General features: G+C 34.0%; 1 protein-coding gene across 1 annotated transcript in view; it reads left to right on the forward strand.

The window, feature by feature from the left end:
- EDEM3 (ER degradation enhancing alpha-mannosidase like protein 3) overlaps positions 1-24635 on the forward strand; it is a 67156-nt gene that overhangs the window by 30323 nt on the left and 12198 nt on the right. The window contains exons 7-18 of the mRNA XM_040636287.1: positions 1626-1760; positions 4074-4179; positions 8772-8869; positions 10459-10584; positions 10799-10882; positions 12164-12247; positions 12750-12874; positions 17207-17372; positions 17677-17831; positions 18752-18905; positions 20985-21176; positions 22532-22697. Coding sequence (XP_040492221.1) covers positions 1626-1760; positions 4074-4179; positions 8772-8869; positions 10459-10584; positions 10799-10882; positions 12164-12247; positions 12750-12874; positions 17207-17372; positions 17677-17831; positions 18752-18905; positions 20985-21176; positions 22532-22697 — 1591 coding nt within the window. The remainder of the gene's footprint in view (positions 1-1625; positions 1761-4073; positions 4180-8771; positions 8870-10458; positions 10585-10798; positions 10883-12163; positions 12248-12749; positions 12875-17206; positions 17373-17676; positions 17832-18751; positions 18906-20984; positions 21177-22531; positions 22698-24635) is intronic.

The raw sequence follows: 24635 nt of genomic DNA on the forward strand, positions 1-24635 counted from the left end.
AAGCTCCCCAAGGACAAGGATCTTTTCATTTACTTTGTATCTTAACATAATATTCCCTACATAGTAGATAACTATTGATCAGTTGATTGTAATAATTAATAGAACTAACCAGAAAATATTTTTCACTATTGACTGTTAATACAAATATTTATGAAAATTATTATACTTTACCTTAGTGCAGTTGATGTAAATGTTTTATTATTGAGGATGTCTTCATTTTAAAGTTTATTCTTTTTTTTTTTTAAGATTTTATTCATTTGAGAGAGAGAGAGAGAGCACATATTGGTGGGGGGGCGGGGGGGGGCAGAGGGAGAAGGAGAAGCAGACACCCCGCTGAGCAGGGAGCCTAACACAGGGCTCAATCCCAGGATTCTGAGATCATGACCTGCACCGGAGTCAGTTGCTTAACTGACTGAGCCACTTAAAGTTTATTCTTAACATCAATTTTAATTCTGTTGGTAGAGATATAGGTAACATAAGAGGGCAAGGGATGGTTTCCATTCTGGTTTTTGGTGCAGAACTACCTAAAGCCATTTATTCTTTCAGAATTATAGATGGTAGAGATAATTATGAATTTGAGTGGGGATAGAGAGATGCTTCTAGGCTAATAGGACATGGAACATGATGCCTCAAGTGACATTTTGGAAAGTGAGGTAAATGGCCAACATAACAATCCACTCCTTGTGTCTCACCTACATTTCACTTTTGTTATTTGTTTATTGGTAGTGAGTGGGTATTATCCCTGTCTCCTTGTTTAGATACTCCTAGAGTGTTGATTGGACCCTGTTAAGGTAATAGGCATACCCAGCAATTGATTTCGGCGGATAAGTTGAAATAGGAATTTATTTGAACTTCTTATAGAGTCTGAGTAATAACTGATCTGGAAACATGATTTGTAGTTGATGTTTTTGTTTATTGTTATGAGAAATCCTCGGTATATGCTTGCTTCTTTGTTATTTATTTGGACTGCAAAAGACCATTCGAATTTTAATCAGTTTCTGATCAGTTCGGTTCTGGTTAATCTAAGTTTATAATGTAGTATAATTTGGCTGTCTTTGAATTATAAGAAAAAAATACTCCTTCGAAAAAATTTTCTTTGTGTTGTTTGATACCCTGTCAGCAAGGCAATATAGTCTATATTTCAAAACTTTTAAAACCTGTAAACAAAATTTTAATCTCCTTTTAAATATACACCATAACTTAATCAGTTTTTTTGCTGTGAAGGACTAATATAGTACTGGTTTTTCGTAAATTCTCACATAAATCTAATTTCTTTTAGAGCTAGTCTAGTTTCCTGTTCTTGTACTAACTAGTTCAAACTGTCCAGAGAATAAAATTGTTATAGGAGGTATTTTCTCTGTGTAATTCTCATATGGGTACTGAATTTTGGTCTAATTGAGGAAGGAAATAAATGAAAACTATTTACCCCATGAATATTATATGTGTAGAATGTCCTTCTTGAGATGTTAAATTGGATAGTCACAAAGATCATCAAATTTCAGTGTTTAGATATTTTGTGAATTATTTCCATGATTTGATGAAAAATCTTGATTGAAAAATAATCTCTTATCCAGAAGCCATTTTCTCTCCATAGTTGCTAATGATGATCTTCTGATTTTATTTAGATTAATTTAAAGTTTGGTATTAGAAAGCCGGAAGCGCGGACAGGAACTGAGACAGATACCTGTACAGCTTGTGCAGGTACCTTGATCCTTGAGTTTGCTGCTTTAAGTCGATTCACAGGAGCAACAATATTTGAGGTTTGCTTTTCATAGTCTTTGATCTCTTGGGTGTTGGGCATAACTAACTTTATATCTTTTTTTCATTGCTCAAGTATGAGGATTATCAATTGGATGATTACTGTCATTTTAGTGAACTTTTGTCTAGATTCCACATATGGTTTTTGTCAAAAACCTAGAAGTCATTGTGAGATATAGGTTAATACAACTTTGCATTTGTTCACAAACTGTACATTTTTAGGTTTATTCTTAGGAGATTTCTAGCCTATTATAGGAATTTGATATCACAAATGTCTTATATGAAAAACTGTCTTTTCTGTTATACTTCTAGATGGTCTATTGCATTTCTGAAAACTTCACGAAATAGTGAAATTTTTGCCCTTCTCTTGATAGATAGTCATATCTGTAAGTTTGTTTACCCCAAGGTTAATGTTATTTCTTATCCAAAAGACTTAATATTCCCCAAGTAATTTGGTGTAGACTAGCTATATTTCACACTTTTAATTTTATCTATGTTTAAGCATGTCATTGTGTGCAATAATATCACAAAACACCCTCTTTTTCAAACATATGACTTAGGAAAACTTTAAAAATTCAGCAAATGGCACACATAAAGCAAGCAGAAGTAGGGACCACATACTAGCATTAAAGACTTTTCTCTGAGTGTTAGTAAAACAAGTCAAGTGGTCTTTGTGCGTCTGTATGTTCAGAGTGTCAAGGACAGATTTATCACGTTTGGTTTAATTTTTATTCTGTACTTTGCTGACATATTTTCCTTTCATTGAAAAGTATAGTCACTTTTGCACTGTTTAATTGAACTACAAACTCTGAGATACTGATGCATTTATAGGTTAGGAAAGTGAGACTCAAAGAGGATACGATGCACAGCTATGGGTGAATGAGTAGAATTGGAATTAGAATCCGTGCCTTTCTAAATTCAAAGCCCATGCTCTTTCCACTGGTGTATTTTGTACTTACGAGTGAATCTATTTGAAAATTATGATCTTTTTAACTTCATGAATATACAGTAATTTATTGTGAGAGAAGCAGCCTGATGCAGTTGACAGCATCGATCCAATATAGGGTTGGCAAACAACAGCCTTGGGGCCAGATCTAGCCACTGCCTATTTTTGTGAATAAAGTTTTATTGAAACGCAGCCATGCTTATTTATTTATTTGCGACTATGACTGCATCTGTACTAAAGTGACAAGAGTCGAGTAATTGTGACAGTGACTGTATAGACCCATAATGCCTAAAATACTTATTATCTGGCAAAAAAAGTTTGCTGACTTTTGGTCTAATATATAAAGAGACGTGAGGAATTCTCATACTAGTTGTTCTATAATTCAGTTTTAAACTTTGGTTAAATCTTTGCTTTCACTGGGCCTGTTTTCTTAGCTGTAAGATAGGAACAGGGAAATCTTTATGAAACTTTCTGGCTCTGAAATTATAGCATTTAATTAAAGCCATAGTCTGCTTTGTTTTAAAAAATCAGCATAAATAAGTTGAATCAAGAGCTAAGACTATTTTATACTCTGTTCTTAAATCTGCAAAGTGGCAAATTGGTTTAATTTTTTTTCTTCTGTAGAAGTACTTCTCCAGTGCTAAATAGATTCATGTTCTGAAATTAAGTTTAACTTAGAAACTCTACTGTACATGTCTTATGCTTTTATATTTTATAACATCTTTTTATCGAAAGCTAATAATTTGTTAAAAAATTATTTTACTTTAGTGGCCAATGGATAAAAATAAGTGAAAAAAAAAGAAAAACGTGTCATAAAGTTATGTTGTTATTGTCAAATGAATACTGATGAATTTATTTACTCTTCACTAACAAAGTTGCATGCTATGTAAAAAGTGGGCTCTTGAAATGCCTGTGTTTCAGAGATGACATATCAACTTTGGAATTCTCTTCTAATTCTCTAAATAAGAGCATGCAAGGAGATTTTCACTTTGTATTTAAATGATAGAAATTACTTTAACAAGCTCATTTAATTATGGCAGCAGTTAATATAATTTAAGAATACATGTATGTGAATGTGAACTTGCACTAGAAGTATTAGATGAACGTGATGGTCTCAAAGTGAGATCCCTGCCACTAAATAGTATTTTTAGACTCATTCTTTTTACCTAGGCTTGATTGGCTGAAAAAGAGTCAAGATTTGACTTGTAAGGAAATTTAGTTTAATGTATATATGTATTTTAATGATTATCATAGGAATTTTATATAATCCTTAAAATATTCTGTGAGCCTTTGACTTTTGTTTCTTTGTTTCCTGTTTGCCAGAAATGTGCAGTTCTTCAAGTATGTTTTTCTTTTTTTTTAATTATAGGAATATGCAAGAAAAGCTCTTGATTTTCTCTGGGAAAAAAGACAGCGAAGTAGTAATTTAGTGGGTGTGACTATAAATATTCATACTGGAGATTGGGTAAGAAAAGGTATGTAAGTTGGGCTTTTTTTTTTTTTTTCATGATAGTTGGGCTTTTTAAATCAAGCCTTCATATCTTCAGAATGGTTGGAAAATAAAGGATTTTCATTTGTTAAAATAATCTTTGAGACAGTATAAAGCATAGTTTTTTACCAGATTGCTGGAATTTTAATTTAACCTGATTTTCTTCTTTGGGACCGGATAAGAGTACACTTATTCTAGATAGACTTACTGTTTTACTTTATACCTTAATGGGTATTGCATCGTAGATACAGGATATAGATGAAACACTAGAACTAGTTTCATTGAGAACTAGAGAATCAGAATACCTCGATCATCTCACATTAAGTGGAAATCTATTTTAATGTTATCACTAGATGATATTGAAGTGAATTGTAATCATGAGATAAATGTTACATGAACAAACAAGATATAGAATTATATAAAGAATATAATTTTATCTTATAAGACACCCCTATAGTGCATAGATGAATGGAAATATAGTAGAATATTTATTCTTAGTAAGATTATCTTATTTATTGTTTGTTTAGTATTATGTAAGATTTTTCCAAATTTTATCTAAATGGTCCCTGAAACTAATCTGAATTCTGGCTTCAGAATTCTGCCATTTCTTTCCTTTTTTTTTTAAACCTGCTTGGAACTCAGGTGCAAATTAATTAGAGTTAATTTTAAATTAATCATAATCCTTGGTTTTTAACACATTCATCATTGGTCCATGCATGGCCCATTTTACTTAGTCTTTTTTTTTCAAGATTTTATTTGTCAGAGAGAGAGAGAGAGAGCGCGCACGAGCAGGGGGAGGGGGAAAGGGAGAAGCAGGCTCCCCGCTGAGCAAGGAGCCTGACATGGGAATCATGACCTGAGCCAAAGGCAGATGCTTAACTGACTGAGCCACCCAGGTGTCTCTTATTTTTAATAATGTAGTAAGGACCCACAACTGGACTATTACATGACAACATACACTTTGCATATTATCCTTGACTCTTCCTGCCTCTGCAATCCCATACCTCTGCCTTCTCTAACTGAAATAGTCAACATTCTTATTTTCTACTGATCATTTGCTTTTAATAAAGTTTTATTGCATCTGTATGTATTCTTAAAAAGTATATTTTTTGTTTTGTTTTAAACCTTATAAAATCATACCACATCATGCACACTTTTGACTTTTTTCACTTAATATATTGCATATTGTTGCATGAAGGTGTAGTTCTTTTTTTTTTTTTTTTTTTTTTTAGACTGCTGTATAGTATTTTATTGGATGAATGAACCATAATCTGGGCATTTAGATTGTTTCCTGGATTTTACTATTGTGAATGGTAGTGCCATGAATATTTGTATGTTTCTCCTGTTATATATGTATAAGAGTTTTTCTTGGCTACGTGTGGAGGAGTGGAATTTTTAGATCATAGGATAAGTTAATGTTCAACTTCAGGAGATAATGTCACAATTGTTTTCAAAACTGTTTTCCAAAGTTGTTTCACCACTTCCACTAGCAAAATATAAGAGATCCCATGGACCAACATCCTCTCCATTGAGTAATGTCAGACTCAAAAGATTTTGCCCATGAAATAGATATACAAATGACTTCCCGTTGTAGTTTGATTTGTATTTCTTTGATCACTGATGATGTTGAACACTTCTTCATATTTATTGGTCATATAGGTTTCCCTTTTTTTGATATTGATGTTCTTGTATTTTGTCCATTTTCTATCCAGTTAGTTGTACTTCAAAAAATACTGTTGATACCTATATGATACTTAACGATTTATGTGATAACTATCCATTAAAATTTATTGACGTTTCCTTTTTGGCCCAGAATGTGACCAGTTTTTTTTTTTTTTTCCCCTTTTCCCAGAGAAAGAGAGAGAGTGCGCATGCATGCCCACAGGGTGGGGGGAGGAGCAAAGAGAGAGGGGAAGGGAGAGAGTGAATCTTAAGAAGCCTTCATGTTCAGTGCAGAACCCAGTGTAGGGCTTGATTTTAGGACCCTGAGATCATGACCTGAGCCAAAACCAAGGGTCAGGTGCCTAACTAACTGAGCCACCCAGGTGCCACAATCATGGCTGGTTTTTGTGAACATTTTGCATGTTTTTTAAAAAGTGTATATTTTCTCATTGTTGGGTATAGATTTCTATGTATGTCAATTTGCTCAGTCAACATTCAGATCTTTGCTGATTTTCTGTTTGCTTGACCTACCAAGAATTAAGAAAGGTAGATAAAATTTCTTACAGTGATAGTGGATTTCCTAATATCTCCCTGTAGTTGTTTTGCTTTATATATATATTTTTGGGTGCATTAGTCTGTTTTATTGGGTGCATTCATTTAAGATAGCTTTCTCTTCTTAGTTGAGAGAAATATTTTTGTATGTTTTGTTTTAAACATACAAATGATTTAAAATATTTCATCATTATGCAGTGATCATCTCTAATAATGTTCTTTGTCTTACAGTCTGTTTAATCTGATAGTAATACAGCTACATCAGCATTATTTTGCTTAATTGCCTGATAAGTTTTTTCCTGTCCTTTTACTTTCAGTCTTTGCAGGTGCTCATGCTCTAAGTGTAACTCTTATAAAATTTATAGATTTTTTTAAAAAGCCAATTTGTCAGTCTTTGTCTTTTAATTGGTGATTTCAGTCCATTTACATTTACTTGTATTTTTAATATATTTGGACTTATACTATCTTAATTGTAATTTCAGTGTGTTCCATTTTCCTGTTTTCTCTTTAATCCTTTTGTTATTAAATGAAACCTATAGTTACCTCCTAGTAAGACATGAACTTTAGTATGTTCTCCTATCTCTGTCTCCCACAGCCCCAACCTCCACCCCCCGTTTTGTTAATATTACATAGTTATTTAGTTCTTATTCACTATAAATATGTTCTTTCTTCTTTTGGTCTTAGTACAGCCCTCCTTCTCTTTCTTTAAAGGTAACAAACTGTCAAGGTATTTGTTCACTTGAACCTTGTATATTGCTTGCAGTATCTGTTAGATTTGTCGCCCTTCTTACTTAAGTATTTATCCCCGTTTTCAGTAACTTTTAATAGTTTCTGAGGCCTTTTATGCCTAGCAGTTTTATTATGCTTTCGTATTTGAGTGACAGTTCGGCTGTATATAATTTTCTGTTTAAGTTCTTTTCCTTCAAGTCTTTGAATATACAATTCTATTGTCTTCTTACATTGTATGAAAAAATCTGATATGATTCGATTTTTATGCCCTTATGTGTGTGATCTGCTCTTCCTCTATGGAGACTAAGAATATCAAAAGCAAAGAGAAATTTCTAAAAATGTAACTGTAATTTTGGGTGTAGAATTTTCTTTAGCTCTCCTTTTGATATTCTGTGGGTCCTTTCTATTTAAAATCTTTGTTTTTAATTGATGAAAACTGGTCTTATTTTTTAGATATTCTTTTCATTTTTATTAATCTCTCTTTTTGCAGTTCTTGCTATCCTAAATCACTTCTGTTTCTGTCCTCCATATATTTTACCTTTATATTTTCTTTCTTTTTTTTTCCCCTGCTTTTTTTTCTTCTGGAAGAGTGCTACATGTGATCTTCCAGTTTGCTGTTCTGTTCCTCAGCTGTATCCTTTATGCTATATATCCCATCTGTTTTGTTATTTTAACTGCTAATTTTTTAGTCCGTATATTTCCGCCTGATTAAAAAATTTTTCTTCATGGGATGCCTGACTGGCTCAGTTGGTAGAGTATGTGTTCAATCCCCATGTAGGGTATAGAGCTTCTTAAAGGTTTTTTTTTTCTTCTTATTTTATATTGTTAATATCTTCCCTATCTTTAGTATGTCTATTAGGCTAATTGTGCCTGTTCTCAGGAGTAATCTGGAGGATACCTGGAGCACCGACCTGAGTTGTAGCAAGTGTAGGAGGAAATGTGTCGTAAGATAGTGGTTGGGTAGAAGCAAGTGCAAAGCTCTAGCAGTATCCCTCCTGTTTGATTCTTTCTTAGCCATGTCGGGCTGCCTTCTGCTCCAGGCCAAAGCCACCCCCTCCCCGACCTGCCCTGCCCTGCCCATGCTGCCAGGTTTCTTACAGTTTTCTTATTTTCCTTCTGTGGTCCTCAGTGATGATCTTGGAGGAAAAAGATAACAACCATGTTAGTTGCAGCAATTAAAATTGGCATCTCCAAACAGCAGCAGTCTTGATATCATATCTACTCTAACTTTAAAGATTGATATCTTACTGATAAAGGGTCTAAATGTTTTAAAAAATGCATTCTGGTCCTCTCTAGTGTTTCCTTTTTTGAGTTCCTTACTGAGAAAATGAACTTTGAGAAACTTCTTAAAACTAGTATCTCCTGCTTTTAAATAAGACTAATGTAACCCAATTTTGCAAAGTAAGATTCTTTTTTTGTAAATATACTAACCATTATCAGCAAGGAACCATTGTTAGGTTGGGTTGGAACCATTGTTAAAGTAGGGTTAATTCTATAAATGTTGAGGTTTTCCTTTAAACAGTTTTATGTTTAGACTAATGTTTCATTCTTAGTGTACTAATACCTGCATTTGTACCCTGTCAAGAGTTTTTAAGACTTGTTTAATAGTCACGTTTATATGTATTTTTTCCATAGATAGTGGAGTTGGAGCAGGGATTGATTCATATTATGAATATCTATTGAAAGCCTATGTCTTGCTTGGAGATGACAGTTTTCTGGAAAGATTTAATACAGTAAGTTGATCTAATTTTATATTAACTTTAGAGCCAATTTTATTTGAGTCTCAGATTTTGATAGAAAGTGAATTATCTGAGTGACAGTCTGAGAAATAATCTTTTTAAAATGTGTTAGTTTTTTTGTCAGTATTCCCTGATGATGTTGGACAGGGACAGGGCAAAGCTACATACATTCCAAAAATTAGTTTACAGAGTGGTTTTGTTTTCATCTCTCATCAGAAGTTTTTAAGTTCTGCCAGTAAATCATAGACTAGGTAGATTTGAGTTTACCTAATCTTTTACACAAGGAGGAAAATTTATTGGAATAAATTATGTTATCTTTCTCCTTTGGATTCCAATTCTTGTTGAAATCTTGGAAGTTTGGCCTAGTCCTTGAGCACACCAAGCATGCAGGACTTTGGAGATTTAGAGAAACTAGTGAGTATTCATTTCAAAAGCAGGTCTATAACTCTTGAAGTCTGGGTCAGAACTACAGGCGTATATTTAGGGGAGAAGGAGGAGGATTATTGAGCCTGATTGAATTGCCTTTGTATAATTGAAATCAGTATAGCAGACTCATCTGCTATATCCTGTATTCTTTTGAAATCATTTAGAATTTCTTTGTGCACCCATTGGTTCACCCACGTTACTGTGAGACAGTATGGTATAGTGGCTAAAGTATGGGAGTTGTCCTGCTTGGGTTTAAATCCTGGTGTACCACTGGTTTTGTGACTCTGGGCAAGTAACTTTGCACTGTTTGTTCCTTATACACAAAATGGGAATACTAGTATTATTCATAGAGTTATTGGAAAGATTAAATAAGCTAGTGCATGTGAAGTGTTAGAACAGTGTCTTAGCATCTAGGAGATACTCAATAAGTTATTAAATAATAGATGAGTTAGGAAAAACCAATAAGAGACCTAATAGGTTGCCAACTGAATACTTTAAAAAACATGATCACATATTGTTTATTAGATTATAACAAAATTTTCTTGAGGTGAACAAGGACAGGTTTTTTTGTTGGCTCATTATCATGGATTGACTAACAGCTCAACCTGTTGTTGTCAAACCTAAAAAATATCTAGGAGGAGAAGATAAAAGAAGGGAGAAAAAGGTTCTTACGAACATAAAAGACAGATGTGGCAGACTATAAGCGTGGTAACAATGATCAAATGCATTAATTTAAGTAGTGGTGAGCACGGGAGTAGTACATTAGCTGAGAGGGGACCAAACTTCCTATACACAGGAGAAAACACAACTAATTCTGTAGTACAGAAGCCTGTAACTATATTTCAGGAGGACATAAGAGCATCCCTTGGTCACAACCATGGGCCAGTCCCACAAGACAGCAATAGGATCTCCCTTCAGAAGATCTTATATTAACTATAGTCTTTAATATTCTGTATCAGAATTAACACAGGGGAGTATATATAATATATTTTAGAAAGATTTCCATATAGAATAATTTAAATATTTAAATAATTAATAGTAAATGTATTTGTATATAAATTCAGGTTTACTTTCTTCACAGTGCAATTTAATTACTGTTTTTCAAATAATACGTCTTTTTCCATCTACTTCCATGAACGCATACTGTGGTCTTCTAGCACTACGATGCCATAATGAGGTACATTAGCCAGCCGCCTCTGCTACTCGATGTGCACATCCACAAGCCAATGCTGAATGCTCGGACTTGGATGGATGCTTTGCTCGCCTTTTTTCCAGGTTTGCAGGTAAAAAAACCCAAACCAAACCCACAAAAAACCCCGTACTTTTTAAGTATTAACGTAGAACAATTAAGTGCATATGTGATCTCTCAAATTGAATTAGCAAAATGGAGTCACATTTTAAAATGTATTAATGTACATTTTTCTATTTATATAATGACTCTAGATAAAATCACTTCATGTTTTATTAGGTAATTTTATTGTTATTGTTGACTTCTAGGTCTTAAAGGGGGATATTAGACCTGCTATTGAAACTCATGAAATGTTATATCAGGTGATTAAAAAACATAATTTCCTACCAGAGGTAAGCAAATCGTCTTTGGAATTCTAATTTACATATACAATAAGTTGCTGTTTTAAAGATAGCAAATGTTATCTTCAGGACTGGCTTATTCTTTTTTATTTGTTTCTTTTCCTGGTTAAATAGTTTATTTAATTTGTTTTTTGTTTATACAGTACTGTATACGTTTTTCCTTTTTCTCATGATCAAGAGAAGTCTAATTTAAGGTAATGCTGACCATTTATGTAAAAAAAAAAAAAAAGAAAAAATTCCAAATTAGTATTTCTCAGCCTTTTCTAATCTCTGCCATTACATACCTATTGTCTCATTCTAACTTTTACATATACTCACCAGCTAGAGAAGACTTTTTTACTCTTTATTTTCTAAAGATTATTTTATGAAAATGATATACATTGAACATATACTCTTCCTGATCACATAGACTGCCTGGTTTTTATATATTAATAATAAATATTCTTGCTAGCTTGTTATGGCAAAATCTTAACTGCACACATTTTGGCTTTCCAGAAATGTGCCATTAAAAATTTCCAAATTCGTGTATGTATTCTGTCCCTGCTTATTCACCACAGTCTGTGAGATATCTAAGCCTTCCACCAATTTAGATTGCTTCCTAAGGTGTTTGTTTTAGAAAGTGTAGTTTTGTTAGACTTCAGGTAAGTAGGACTGTGCATTGTAGAAAATTCATATTCACTCAGAATAAACCGAGGTTCAACTAAAAACATCGTATCACAGATGAAGTTTTATTTGGTTCCCATAAAGGTTTTGGTTTTATTTTAATCTTTTTTTTTAAAAAACCAGTTGGCTCTGTTAGTGAATAATTTCAAGTGAGACTAGTTTTATTTTTAAATAATGCCTTGTCTCACTCCACAGAGGATTTGAAGTTGTTATAAAAGAAAGCATATGCTAAAATGCTAAAATAGAAATATGAGAACGAGGGACTTAATAATTAAGAGGAAAAAATGGAGATAAGGAAAAAGAAGAAAACACAAAGACCCATGTAGTGGCATTACTGAGTTTCATAGTTTTCTCTAACCTTCCTAATAGCCAAAATGATCATTTGCAAAAATAATTACATGTAATTGGTAAAAATAGCACCTTGGCAAAAATGAACTGTGATTTTAAGGAATGAAAATTTTCATCTTATAGATGAAAATTGTTATCAGTATTTTAATCTTTAATTTTTTTATGATCTAACTTATGTCCTACTATGTACTCTAGAACCACTTGTTTATTTTTTAAATCACATTTCTGTACTTATTTTTATTTACATGTTGTTTTGTCCAGGCATTTACCACAGATTTCAGGGTACATTGGGCTCAACATCCTTTAAGACCAGAATTTGCAGAAAGTACCTACTTCCTGTATAAAGTAAGCTATTTTACCTCTCTTTTTGCTGTTTAGTCCCCATTCTCTGTTGGATATCTCACTACCTTATAATAGTAATTGGGTTTTCAAAGTCCTTGTTTGGTGTTATAATGGTTGGATATGTTATGGTTTTCATTCATCTAGTCCATGAAAGAGTTGACATCTAAGTTTTGTGTCTTTTCAAAATATTTACATTTCTAAAAAGAGAAATGTTATATTCTAGAGCTGCTTTCTAAAGCATGTCTCTTACCTTTCTGGGCATTAAAAATTTTATCAAAGGGCTGAGATACATAGTTGGACAGCTTTCCAGTTGTGTGTTTAAGAAATTCCATAAAGCAGATCCGTGGCTTATTTTCAGAGCTAAGTTCTGTGTAACATGTGCTCCAGTGCCTGATACAATGTCTAAGCACCTAGTAGGTACTCAATAAATATCTGATAAATGAGTGGGTATATGGTAATATATAAGCTATATATATATGTATACATATATTCTCCTTTTTAATAGGCTACAGGAGACCCTTACTACCTTGAAGTAGGGAAAACACTTATTGAAAATTTAAATAAATATGCTAGAGTGCCTTGCGGATTTGCTGCCATGAAGGATGTTCGTACTGGAAGTCATGAGGACAGGTAAAACAATTCCTAACATCCCCTTTCCTCAGGGTAACTCTGAAACAACACAAAATACAACTCTTATTTAGAATTCAGATAAGCCTAATGCTTCTACAAAAGGTTCTTGAAGATGCAAAACATAGTTCATTGTGTTTATTTTTTTAAACTCTTGAATAGGCTCTTTAAAATTGTTTGAACAGTTTGTATTTTCATCGTAGTGCCTGGCATATAGTAGGTGCTCAAATGATTTTTAAGTACATGAATAAATGAATGTTAAATGTCAGAACCTTGGTATTAGGAGTATAGGAATGGGAGGAGGGGGTTCTGTGTTAATAGTTTTTATATTATGTACAATGTTAGAAATTATCAAGATGATGGTGAATGATCTGGATTATAATTTGTGTTGAGTCAAAAATTCCTCAAAGTATATCTTAGTGTGTGTATTCTTATTCTCTTGACGATTTGAAGGGCTGGGGAAGACCATTGGCAATTTCTCTTTCACCGGATACTGGATAGATGTGGATGGCATGAAATACTCAAGCTCTAAAAAGCATACTTTGGTTACTGTGATATTCACGAACATTACAGTTATTCCAGAATTACTTATCTGATTATTTTAACCATCCAGAACCTAGCAACACATCTCTAATGAACACTAATGTTTGTTTATTTGGTTACCAAATGTTCATTCCACAGGTGTTTATGAAGTGTTTTATGTGCCAGAGTTAACTAGTTTTTGAGGATTAAAGATAGAAGACATGTCTTTTTCCATCTTTGAATCACTGAGAGTAGGCAGGTAAATAGACGTTACAGCATTGTATATGTGCCATGAAACATATTGAAGATTGGGATGTGACAGTCCTTGCAAGGTTTCTGGAGTCTCCTGTATCTTGAAGGATGAGCAAGGATGAGAGAAAAGTAGTAAAAGGAATTTCAGGCAGAGGGACTAGAGGCAGGTGAGACACAGCTCTCATCGTTTACTCAGAGTTGTCCCTTAGTCCTTCACTCAAGAGTATTTAGATAATAGTTAATGAGGCTTGAGACCTACTTCCCTGATCATAGCTGATGAGAAATGGATAGGTTTTGGGAGGTAGGCAGGCAGATACCAGCAAGAAATGAAAGCAGATAGGCTGTGTGTTTAACATTTATTGACTGCTTCCTACATTCTAGACACTCTTCTAACTAAGCCCCTGCTTTGTTTATTAATTCATTTGATCTTGACAACAACCCTCTGAAGTGTAATTTGTATTATAATCTTCATTGTATAGATGAAGAAGCCAAGGCTCAGAAAAGTTGGGGAACTTACCTAAGGTCACACAATTAGTACGGTTAAGTCAGAATGCTTATCAAGGCAGATTGGCTCTTGAACACAATGCTGTTCTGGCAACTCATGCAAGGAACAATAATTAAGCACCTACTGTATGCCAGGCACTGCACTTAGGTGTGGGGATAGAAAGAAGAATTAGAACCAGTTCCTGCCCTCCCTTGACTTGTAGTTAGTGAAGAAGATAGGTGTGTAAAGAAATAATTACAACCATGTGATTTGTGCTGTAGTAGGAAAAGAGTAACAGGTTGAGGAATTACAGAGGAAGGCATGATTTATTCTATTTAGAGAGTTCCAGTTTTCTAAATTTAGCATTCTTCTATTTTTCCCTATCAAACATTCCTTATATGACATCATTTCTAGACCGTTTACCACTGCCTTTGCCCCAGTCTGATTATATTCCAATATATAGAGTATCTCTTAAAATATCATGCCCAGAATTAACCATACTGAAGATGTGCTGGCAAAACATCACTGTTCAAAACAGTTGTGAGGTTGCTCATTTTCTGAGCGGCTGATGGGTTTACACCCTCTATCCACTTGAGGATCACTGCTTCATCAACTCACCGTTCCTCATGGCAGCGTTGTATCTCTCTGCGTTTGGCCCAGCAGAAGCTTGAGAACTCCTACTAATCTTCATCGTTCTGTGTTACTAGATGTGCTTTAGATATTTTAGCAGCTTTGTTATATTTAACTCACAGTGAGCTTGTGGCCAGTTGACTTCAGTTACTTAATTGTGGCCTGCTGACAAAAGGGTATTCTCCATTCTGCTTTTGAGCAAGTGATTTTTTTTTTTAGTGTAAACTTAGAGCTTTATACTTAGCAAAATTTGATTTTGTTGGGCTTTGTGTGTGTGTGTGTGTGTGTGTGTGTGTGTGTTTTCTAGATCTAAAAGAGAGTTTGAATTTCATCTCAGTCATCTAATGTACTATCTAAATTACGTGTTTTCAGTGATCTGCAGCTTAGATGGGCACACCTTAAAAAATTTCCGTCTAGGGGCGCCTGGGTAGCGCAGACGTTAAAGCGTCTGCCTTCGGCTCAGGGCGTGATCCCGGTGTTCCGGGATCGAGTCCCACATCGGGCTCCTCCGCTGGGAGCCTGCTTCTTTCTCTCACTCGCCTGCTGTGTTCCCTCTCTCGCTGGCTGTCTCTCTGTCACATAAATAAATAAAATCTTTAAAAAAAAAAAAATTTCCGTCTAAATTGTTGGGGAAGAATTCTGATTAGGACCATGACTAGTGTACCTCATGGTGTGACACTTGAGAGCTTTTAAGTAGCAAGCTCTTTGCATATGGTTGCTTATTCCCTTACAGATCTGCTGGTGTTATCCCCTGGCTCACCAGCATACATACACACTATTTTCAAAATGGAAATATCTGTATGTTCCTTAACAATCACTGAAAGAATATAAATGGCAAAAAGAATATGAAAATCTTCGCTAAGACACTTCCCTACTTGCTCACCCTAAGATAACCACTGTTGGCTCTTTGATAGACAGTCTTCCAGACAGTTTTATTGCATATGTGTTTGCATTTGTGTATATGTTAATGGTTTTTGAATACAAATTAGATTAGATGATATGATTCCCAGTTTGCTAGCTTTACCCAACTCATACTGTAGTGATCTTACCATTTCTTTGTTCTTAGTGTTTACAAATCATCTGTTTCATAATCAGTTCTGGAATTCACCAAAAATCAACACCCTGCTCTTCAGTCTACACTTCTCAAGTTAGCATTTGCTCATGATAATAACTATCCCCCAGAAAAGTTAAATTATCATAAGTATATTGCAGGTTGACGGGAAGTGTTTTATCTATTCTGAAAAGATTAACATACAAAATGTTCAAAAAAGTTTTGAAACATTACAGGTGAGTCGTTGTTCCAAAACAAAGCATCATTGATGTATAGGAAAAATAATGATAGCTCTGTTTTTGAGCTCCTACATATGCCAGGTGCTACGCTAAATAATGGATTTGTAGTATCTCATTTAGTCTTTACCCCAGTGTTAGGCATGTGTTATTATTATGCCCTTTCCAGAAGAATAAACTGAAGCTCACATCCTTATATAATATCCCCATCATTACACAGCTAGTCAGTGGAAAGTCTTTTCTATTTCCAGAGCCCGTTTCTTTACCTCTATGTTCATTGCCTCTCTTGTTCATTCTTTAGTAATACTGTTAAAACTTGCTTTTGATTTAGTAAATGTTTATTGAGTGCCTACTGTGTGCCAGGACTTGTGCTTGGCTGGAGGTGTGAAACTATGCAATCTGTCCAGTAAATTACAAGTTATTACTGCCAAAACGTAGGATGCTTTGGGAGGTAGTAAATGTAATTAATTCCATTTACCTTAACTCCATCTAACAGCTGTGCTCTATTTCTGCCAGTTTTAATTTTATTAAAGCTTTTCTTTAAAATATTTATTAAAGCATTATAACATTAAATAATCTGTAAAGTCACATATATTTTTATCTCCTTTGTTTCTTCTGTATTTCTTTTAACAGGTATTTAAATATTTACAAAGTTATAATCATAGTCCCTGTGATTTTGTGTTGTACTTTTTTCATTTAATTTTTTGTGATTTCCTTTACCTTTAAAGCTGCCTTGTTTATCACTTAAATGGCTACATAATGAACTCCATCAAAATTGTATTACTTTATCCAGTTTAATATTAATTGAGTTCTTGTGTGGCTCTCAGTAGTAAAGTTTATCTGCATTACCTCCCTGCTGTCGGTTCTCTGTAGAAGAAATGGAAAACTCTCCTTCATTGGAAGGCCAACAGGAAAATCTTGTCTGTGTATTGACAAGGTTTAGTGTACCTGTGTGGCAGGCAGCCCCTCTGGTCTTTTTCATTTCCTTGGAATATGCTTGGAGTCAAGACTGTTACCACTGGGGGATAGATAGATTCTATAGTACTTTGGACATCTAAATTGGTATAGACATGTTTATTGACCTTAACTCTGTCTGTTTCAGAGAGTTGGCATTTGAATATTTTTATGTTCTTAGATTTATTTGTGACCTTTTATTTTAGAATGGATTCTTTCTTCTTGGCTGAAATGTTTAAATATCTTTACCTGTTATTTGCGGATAAAGAAGACATTATTTTTGACATAGAAGATTACATCTTTACAACAGAAGCTCATCTGTTACCTCTTTGGCTCTCTACTACAAATCAAAGCATCTCTAAGAAGAATACAGTAGGTTATGTTTTTTAATTAAATGTCTTACTCTCTTTCATGTGTTTATTTTTCCAAGTGAAAAGTAATCCATGAATAGAATTCAATAAATATATGTATGGTAGGAGGAAAGTATATTTGTTATTTTATTTTGTTTTCTTTTATTGTATTGTTTTATCCTGTATACACTTACTACTTATTGTATTCTTGTTTTGTTTTTATTGTTTTATCCTGTATACACTTAGATTTCACTTAATGTTTCATTTGAACCAACTATAGTGTTAAATAATTATTTTTATTTATGTAATATTGTTTTATATTGTAGACTTCAGAATATACAGAACTGGATGACAGTAATTTTGATTGGACTTGTCCAAACACTCAGATTCTCTTCCCTAATGACCCATTGTATGCTCAGAGCATTCGTGAACCCTTGAAAAATGTGGTGGATAAGAGCTGTCCTAGAGGCATCATCAGAGTGTAAGATGTTATTATTTTGTATCTGTTAATAACAAAGTTAGTAGATGACAGAGAGTGTAAAGAACATATAACAGCCAAGAAAACATTCACTTAGACCAAAGACATACTGAAGTATGTAGTTATCACTAATTAAAAATTATTCATTGGTAAAGTTAGATGGCAAAGTTTATTCTGCAGTAATGTCTTCTTTATTATGGAAATTTTGTTATAGAAATTTATTATGGTGGTTATTTTGTTTAATGAACTAAGTATTAATAGTCAGTGGGTGGTATATAATAGTTTTTAAGTTCTGTAGTTCATTTTTACACAAAATAGTTTTGTCAAATATTTCCACATGTCTTGTATATGTAGAAAGTATTTTTCCTTTAATCTGTAGTTTCTATGTAGTGAAAATATAGTTTTTGTTTTATTTGATTTTATTTTTTGATAAAGTACTTATTCTTGGTTTTTAAATAAAAATTTTTGGCTTAATGAGTTCATTTTTTCCCAAATAGTTACATTAGAAAGGCCATCAATGAGAAATTAAAAAAAAATTTTTTAAGTGAGTGTTATTATTCACAGATAGAAGTATTATTTTGCTTTTAAAATATTGGGAGAAAACCCTGTTTTTCAAGGAAGAACTCAATAATAACAAATCCCCAAGCCAACCTATTCTGTACTATCAGATAGTTATAAGGCTGTTGACGAATATAATCTTGTAGATAATATATATGCTTTGGTAATTGTAAAGTATATTTGAGAGCTGTACCACTTAATAACCTAAGTTATATAAGGGAAAATAGCTGTTCCAGTTTTTCCAGTTTCATTAGTTCTAAAACTAGCAATTTTGCAAATATCTAAAATTATTTTTATTTGTCTTAGGTTTTCCCCCAGTTCTGATCTGTAGTTTTTTAAGCCTTGCCTGTAATTACTTTTAGCAGAGAGGAGAGTTTCAGGAGTGGAGCTAAACCCCCTCTGAGAGCCAGAGATTTCATGGCCACTAACCCTGAACATTTAGAAATCTTGAAGAAGATGGGGGTGAGTTTGATTCACCTCAAAGATGGGAGAGTCCAGTTGGTTCAACATGCAATCCAAGTAAGCCATTGCTGTACTAATTAGATACCATCTCTGCCCTTTTTGGTCTCATCAGCTTTCATAAGATAATGACATTTGGCTTTCTAAAAACTTTTAATATATGATTTAAAGTTAGAGAATCAGAATTTTAGGACTTGGAAGTATCTTGGAAAGCCATGTAATTCAGTCCCCTCATAGTATAAATCAAATCACAAGTAGGTTGGGTTATTTGCTTAAGTCAATAGAGTCAAATGTAGAGCTCAAGTCCAGATTTTTCTGTTTCTCAGAACCTTGTCTTTCCACTATTTAGAGCAAATCTTAAAAGCTAATAATTAGTTTTAATATCTCTGTAGTTTACAGTATTTTAATTTCCAAAAAGCTACTGAATCTAAGTATTTTATTCATTGTGGAAATCAAAATTTGCAAGTATTTGTCTATGCCTAGGAAAAATAGCATGCCTTTTTGGGAAAATTCTTTTTTTTTTTTCTGCTTTAAAAGCTTTCGTAACATGAGGCCTTTTAATTTTTTACCTTATTCACCTTATTGGTACATTACACCTAATAATGTACCTTATTAGTACATTGATTCTGAGAAAACACATTTTGCTAAAGAATTTCAACGTGGAACCATACCTGGTATCCTTTAATCTCAAATTCAACTTTCCCACAGCCTTAGTTTCCCCTCTGATTTCTTTCTCATCTCTGTTGTCACATCCATCCTTTCTTAAAGAGTCTTCTGCCTGCTTCCTTATGTTTCACGTACTGTCTCAGTAGTGGGAGTGACATCTCTAGTACATTATTTTCACTTACGCCACCCAGTGGCCTCTTAATCCTTATTGGATTGAATTTTTCTGTAACTGTTGACTGACCCCTTTTTAAAACATTACCCCTTTCTTGACTTTCAGGGCATTCCAGCAACATATATCTTTCCTATATATCCCATATATATCTTTCCCATATATCTTTTCTGTTCATTGTTTTGTGGATTCCTTTGGAACTTTCTTTTTTTTGGCACAGCCACTCAACATAGGCACTATCAGAGAATCTGGATCATACGTTTTTCTCTCTGTTTTCTTCTTAAGCAGTCACATCTGTTTCTACAAGCTCAGCTGTCATCTTTGTACACGTATTTCTTAGATATACATGGGTAACCCTGGTTCCTAATTTTACTCTTAAAATCAGCTTTAATCTGCCTGTCATATGTATGACATGTGTCTGCATCTCAGTTTCAGTCTGTCCAAACCTGAATTAATTATCTCTTCCTGCCCCTCAGTCCATCTCTCTTCCTTTTTGTTTGCCATCTCAATAGACCCTAACATCATTTTCTTAAGTCACCAAAACTGGACATATCCAAATAGGCTTGAACTTGTTTCTGTCTCCCAACTCCTCTCTGTTCCTTCTTATCCTTCAACTCCTGTCAAGTCCAATTGACTTTTCTTGCTAAGTGTTAGGAATCTACCTTTTTTCCAGTACAGTCAGGCATTCTTCAGCTTTTCCTCTGTTAAGACTCAATTAAAATATCATTCTAAATATTTCCCAGATCCACACTGGCAGAATCAGTCATTCCCTTATCTGTGCTGCTAGTCTAATTTCCCAGTTGAGAATTTTATCATAGGTAAATTTATATGTCCTCTAGATACAAACTTCTTAAAATGAAAGACTTTCTCCCCAGTTCCTAGTCAAGTGCTGGGATCTTAATAGACACCTGATACATATATTTTGAATTTAGTGTGATTATTAGTTCATAATTCCAAAAAAGGGAAGTATGGGTCAGTATGAGGTTTATTTCTTAAAAGGGGAAGCAGAGGAAAAATCAAGCAAAGTAAGCATTTCAGCATTTGGTGGAAGTCCAGTTCTCAGTTTGTATCAGAAGTGGTTTGTAGAACAGTGAAAGAGACATTGAAAAAATTATAAATGTTACTTTCAGAAAATATTTCCAAAAGTAATATTTTTAGGACAAATCAGGCCATAAATATTTGATAGGGACTGAAACCAAAAGGGTAAATTTTAGAGTAGATTATAGTGCATTAGTATTTAAGACATCAAAAAGTTGAAAGTTTTCATTGCGAGAAAGGATAAAATTAATCTGTTTTTTTCCTAGGCTGCTAGTTCAATTGATGCTGAAGATGGGTTGAGGTTCATGCAGGAGATGATTGAACTGTCAAGTCAGCAACAAAAAGAACAGCAGCTACCTCCACGAGCTGTACAAATTGTTTCCCACCCATTTTTTGGCAGGGTAGTGTTGACTGCTGGACCAGCTCAGTTTGGGCTAGATCTGTCTAAACATAAAGAGGTGTGTATACTTAAAATATGCTTGTTGAAATTGAATGCATTGCGTAAGTATCGTCTAATTGCTTAGTCTAATTTAGTAGTTTTAATTTATTAAACCTAAATATTTAATCTAAAACCCAAATATTCATCCTCCCAGATTAAAGTAGATTAAAAATTAAAAGCATTTCTTGAAAATTTTGAGTCATAATTTCTGTATACAATATGCTTATAGAATTTTACTTAAAATATTGTTCAGATACTGTCCAATTCTTGGCCTGTTCTCTAATTTGGTATCTTTAATTTATTTAAAAATGGTTTTTTGGACTTTTTAACAACGACTAGAACCTTTTGTTGAACAAAAATCTAACTTGGAGCCTTAAGGTAGAACACAGCTAAAAGCGGAGATGGTCTGTCTGGCCAGGTGGCTGTGGAGAGCATGACACTGCGGTCCCACTGAGCCACCTTGGAAGACCACTAAGCCAGCCCAGCCCCTTAGTTTTAACCTAGGAAACAAACACCTACATTGCTAAACAGTTCACAAGTTCATCTAATGGGTTGCATATTGGGACCAGACCCAAGTCGCCCGATAATCTAAAGCCAGTGCTCTTTGAACTCCATTCCCCCTAATTGAGACCTTTTTTTGTGTGTGTATTTTAAAGCTTTACGTGTAAAGGTTTATAGATTGACTCATCCATTCAACAACTCTTTTTTGAGTCCTAGTACTGCTATATTCTAGGCACTATTTTGGATGTTAGCTGTCTATCACGTTTATAAAGTGAGTGCAGATCTTGCCCTCGTGGAGTTCGCATTCTAGGAGAGAGAGGGATAGTAAAGTATCTTTGGTATCTTTGAGATCACTTTTCTGGTGGATTTAATTTTTCTGGGAAGAAGAACTGCTTGCAGATTTATGTAGACTAAATCCATATTTTTCCCTCTTTCAAAAATTTTTCTGGCTACAGGTGATGGTTTAAAAGTGGTTCCCAGCTGTTCTAAGTGTGGGTATGGGTATGAGGTGAATCTGCCTACAGATTCCAACCACTTACTGATAACATTGTGTCTTTGAGCAAATTATGTAACCCGAGTCTCAGTTTCCCCATATGTAAAATGGAGATATAATATGTATTATTTTTCTTAGAGTTTTAAAGATCAGAGTTAGTAATTTATGTAAAAATGCTTTATAAACTTGCAGAGCCCAGTAAAATGTTGGTTGGGTACTGTGATGTGTAAAATGTTCAAAACAAAAACTTGTGCTATATAGATATTGGATATGTTATCATTAGAAAAGAAATAGTCTGTTTAAAGTTCTAGATAGTGAATTGTATTGAACAGTGATTTGAGAAGATAAAAGGATATTTCAGTTACTTTTATTTCCGACAGACAAGAGGATTTGTTGCAAGCAGTAAACCATACAACGGTTGTTCAGAACTTACTAACCCCGAGGCAGTGATGGGAAAAATCGCTTTGATACAAAGAGGACAGTGCATGTTTGCAGAAAAGGCACGCAACATTCAGAATGCTGGTGCCATTGGTGGCATTGTTATTGGTGAGTAATCCTCTGTGCCATTGTGTTGACTAGGAAGAGATCATTTTTAGGATTTTTCCTTGTATTTGTCAAAATTTTAGCAGAATTCATCATATTATTTTTACTTCACTAGACAGCGTACTTGATGGGTAATCCAGTGACTTTCTTAATTTCTATGTGTTGTATGTCTTTTTTGAAATTCTGGATTTGGGTTTCTGTATATTAATGCCAATAAAAGAACGTGGGGACAGGTGTGTAGGTTGGGGCACCCCAAAGCACCCAACACCATGGATAAGAAAATGTGCTTTGACATCCAAAGCCCTCTAAGGGCAAGAATTACACACTGCCACCTCCAGTGGGGAGCCATTAAAAATATCCATTCCTCCACAAAAATGCAGGCTTTGGAGTCAGATACATTGGGGTGCAGTTCCTGGCTCTGCCACAAAATCATGGTGTAACCTTGGCCCAGCTTTAGTTTATTGGTTTATTCAGTAGAATATTTTTTTGAGCTCTAGCAAAAGTGGTAAAAAAATATCTTTTAGGTGGTTGTAAGGTTTGAAGATAATATATACAAAATTTCTTAGCCTAATAGCTTATATATCATAGGTATAAGCACTAGTTGCTAGCAAATTTTTATTTCCTCTGGTCTTTTTCTGCTGAAATTATAAACTCAAATCATTTTACCTCTGTATTTCAACCAGTGTGTTTTGCTTTTTTATTTTTCATGGAAAATCACTTATAACAAGCAGGCCATGACTGCCAGGGAAAATATAAATTTTTCTTTTCTTTTTAAAGATGAATTTATTTATTTTTAGAGAGAAAGAGCGGGTTTGGGGTGCAGAGAGACCTATGGAGAGAGAGAATCTCAAGCAGATTCCCCCACTGAATGGGGAGCCCAATGTGGGGCTCGATCTCATAACCCTGAGATTATGACCTGAGCCAAAATCAAGAGTCAGACACTTAACTGACTAAGCCACCCAGGTCCCCCCAGTTTTTCTGTGCTTTAAGTGTACAGTTTATATTCAGAACTATAAGACCTGAGGTCACATCCTAATTATGAAATTAAGCTTTATAGCTTCTCTCACAGGGGAAATCTATTTTGAATTTTTTCTTACTAGGAAATATTTCCTTTTTCAATTCAATGTAAATAAAAATTAAGGCATTTAAAATTAAATACTAGGATTTACTTCATTGAAAATAATTGAGATATTTAAAATAAAATACTAGGATTTATTTCAGTGAACATAACTATTTACTCTTCCTTTTGCTTATCCCATATGGGCACTCCGGTGTTGATTTACTGAGCGCATAGATTTCATTAGTTAAGTAAGTACTAGGAAAAATTCTGCTTAATAACTTAAATCAGCTATTGGCCAACTACAGCCTGTAGGCCAAGTCCACATCACTGTCTGTTTTTGTAAATAAAAGTTTTATTGGAACACAGCCATGCCAGTTTGTTTAATTTTGTCTATGCCTACCTTCGAGCAACGGTAATGGAGTAGAGAAGAACTACATAGCCTAAAATATTCACTCTCACCAATCACAGAAAAAGGCTGCTGCTGCTCAGCTTAAATGATCGCTCCATCCTTGGCTATTTTCCATGCGGAGATTTCTTTTATTGAAGAATTTAATAGCTTGTCATCACTATCGTTTTGAACACTTCTTTACCAAGACTTTAAAAATATAAAATATAAAAAATAGAGGCTGGAGCACATATGAAGTAGTTTAGATTTTCCCTATAAGTCGAATTCTCGTGGTATTCTGTACTCTGCGAGCTTTGTCGAGTCAAGTTTTCTTCAGTAGCTGTTAGTAGCAGAATCCTCTACTGAGCTCAGTGGGTAAACAAGTAAGAGGCAATGATCCTTACTCTCAGGAAATTTCATTTTTAAAGGGAAACAGTCTTGTATTATAACTTCTTTTTCCTATGTTTTTTTGTTTCTGATGAAGTATTTTGTTTGA

The sequence above is a fragment of the Ursus maritimus genome, unplaced genomic scaffold (assembly GCF_017311325.1).
Source record: "Ursus maritimus isolate PB19 unplaced genomic scaffold, ASM1731132v1 scaffold_2, whole genome shotgun sequence".
Lineage (NCBI taxonomy): Eukaryota > Metazoa > Chordata > Mammalia > Carnivora > Ursidae > Ursus > Ursus maritimus.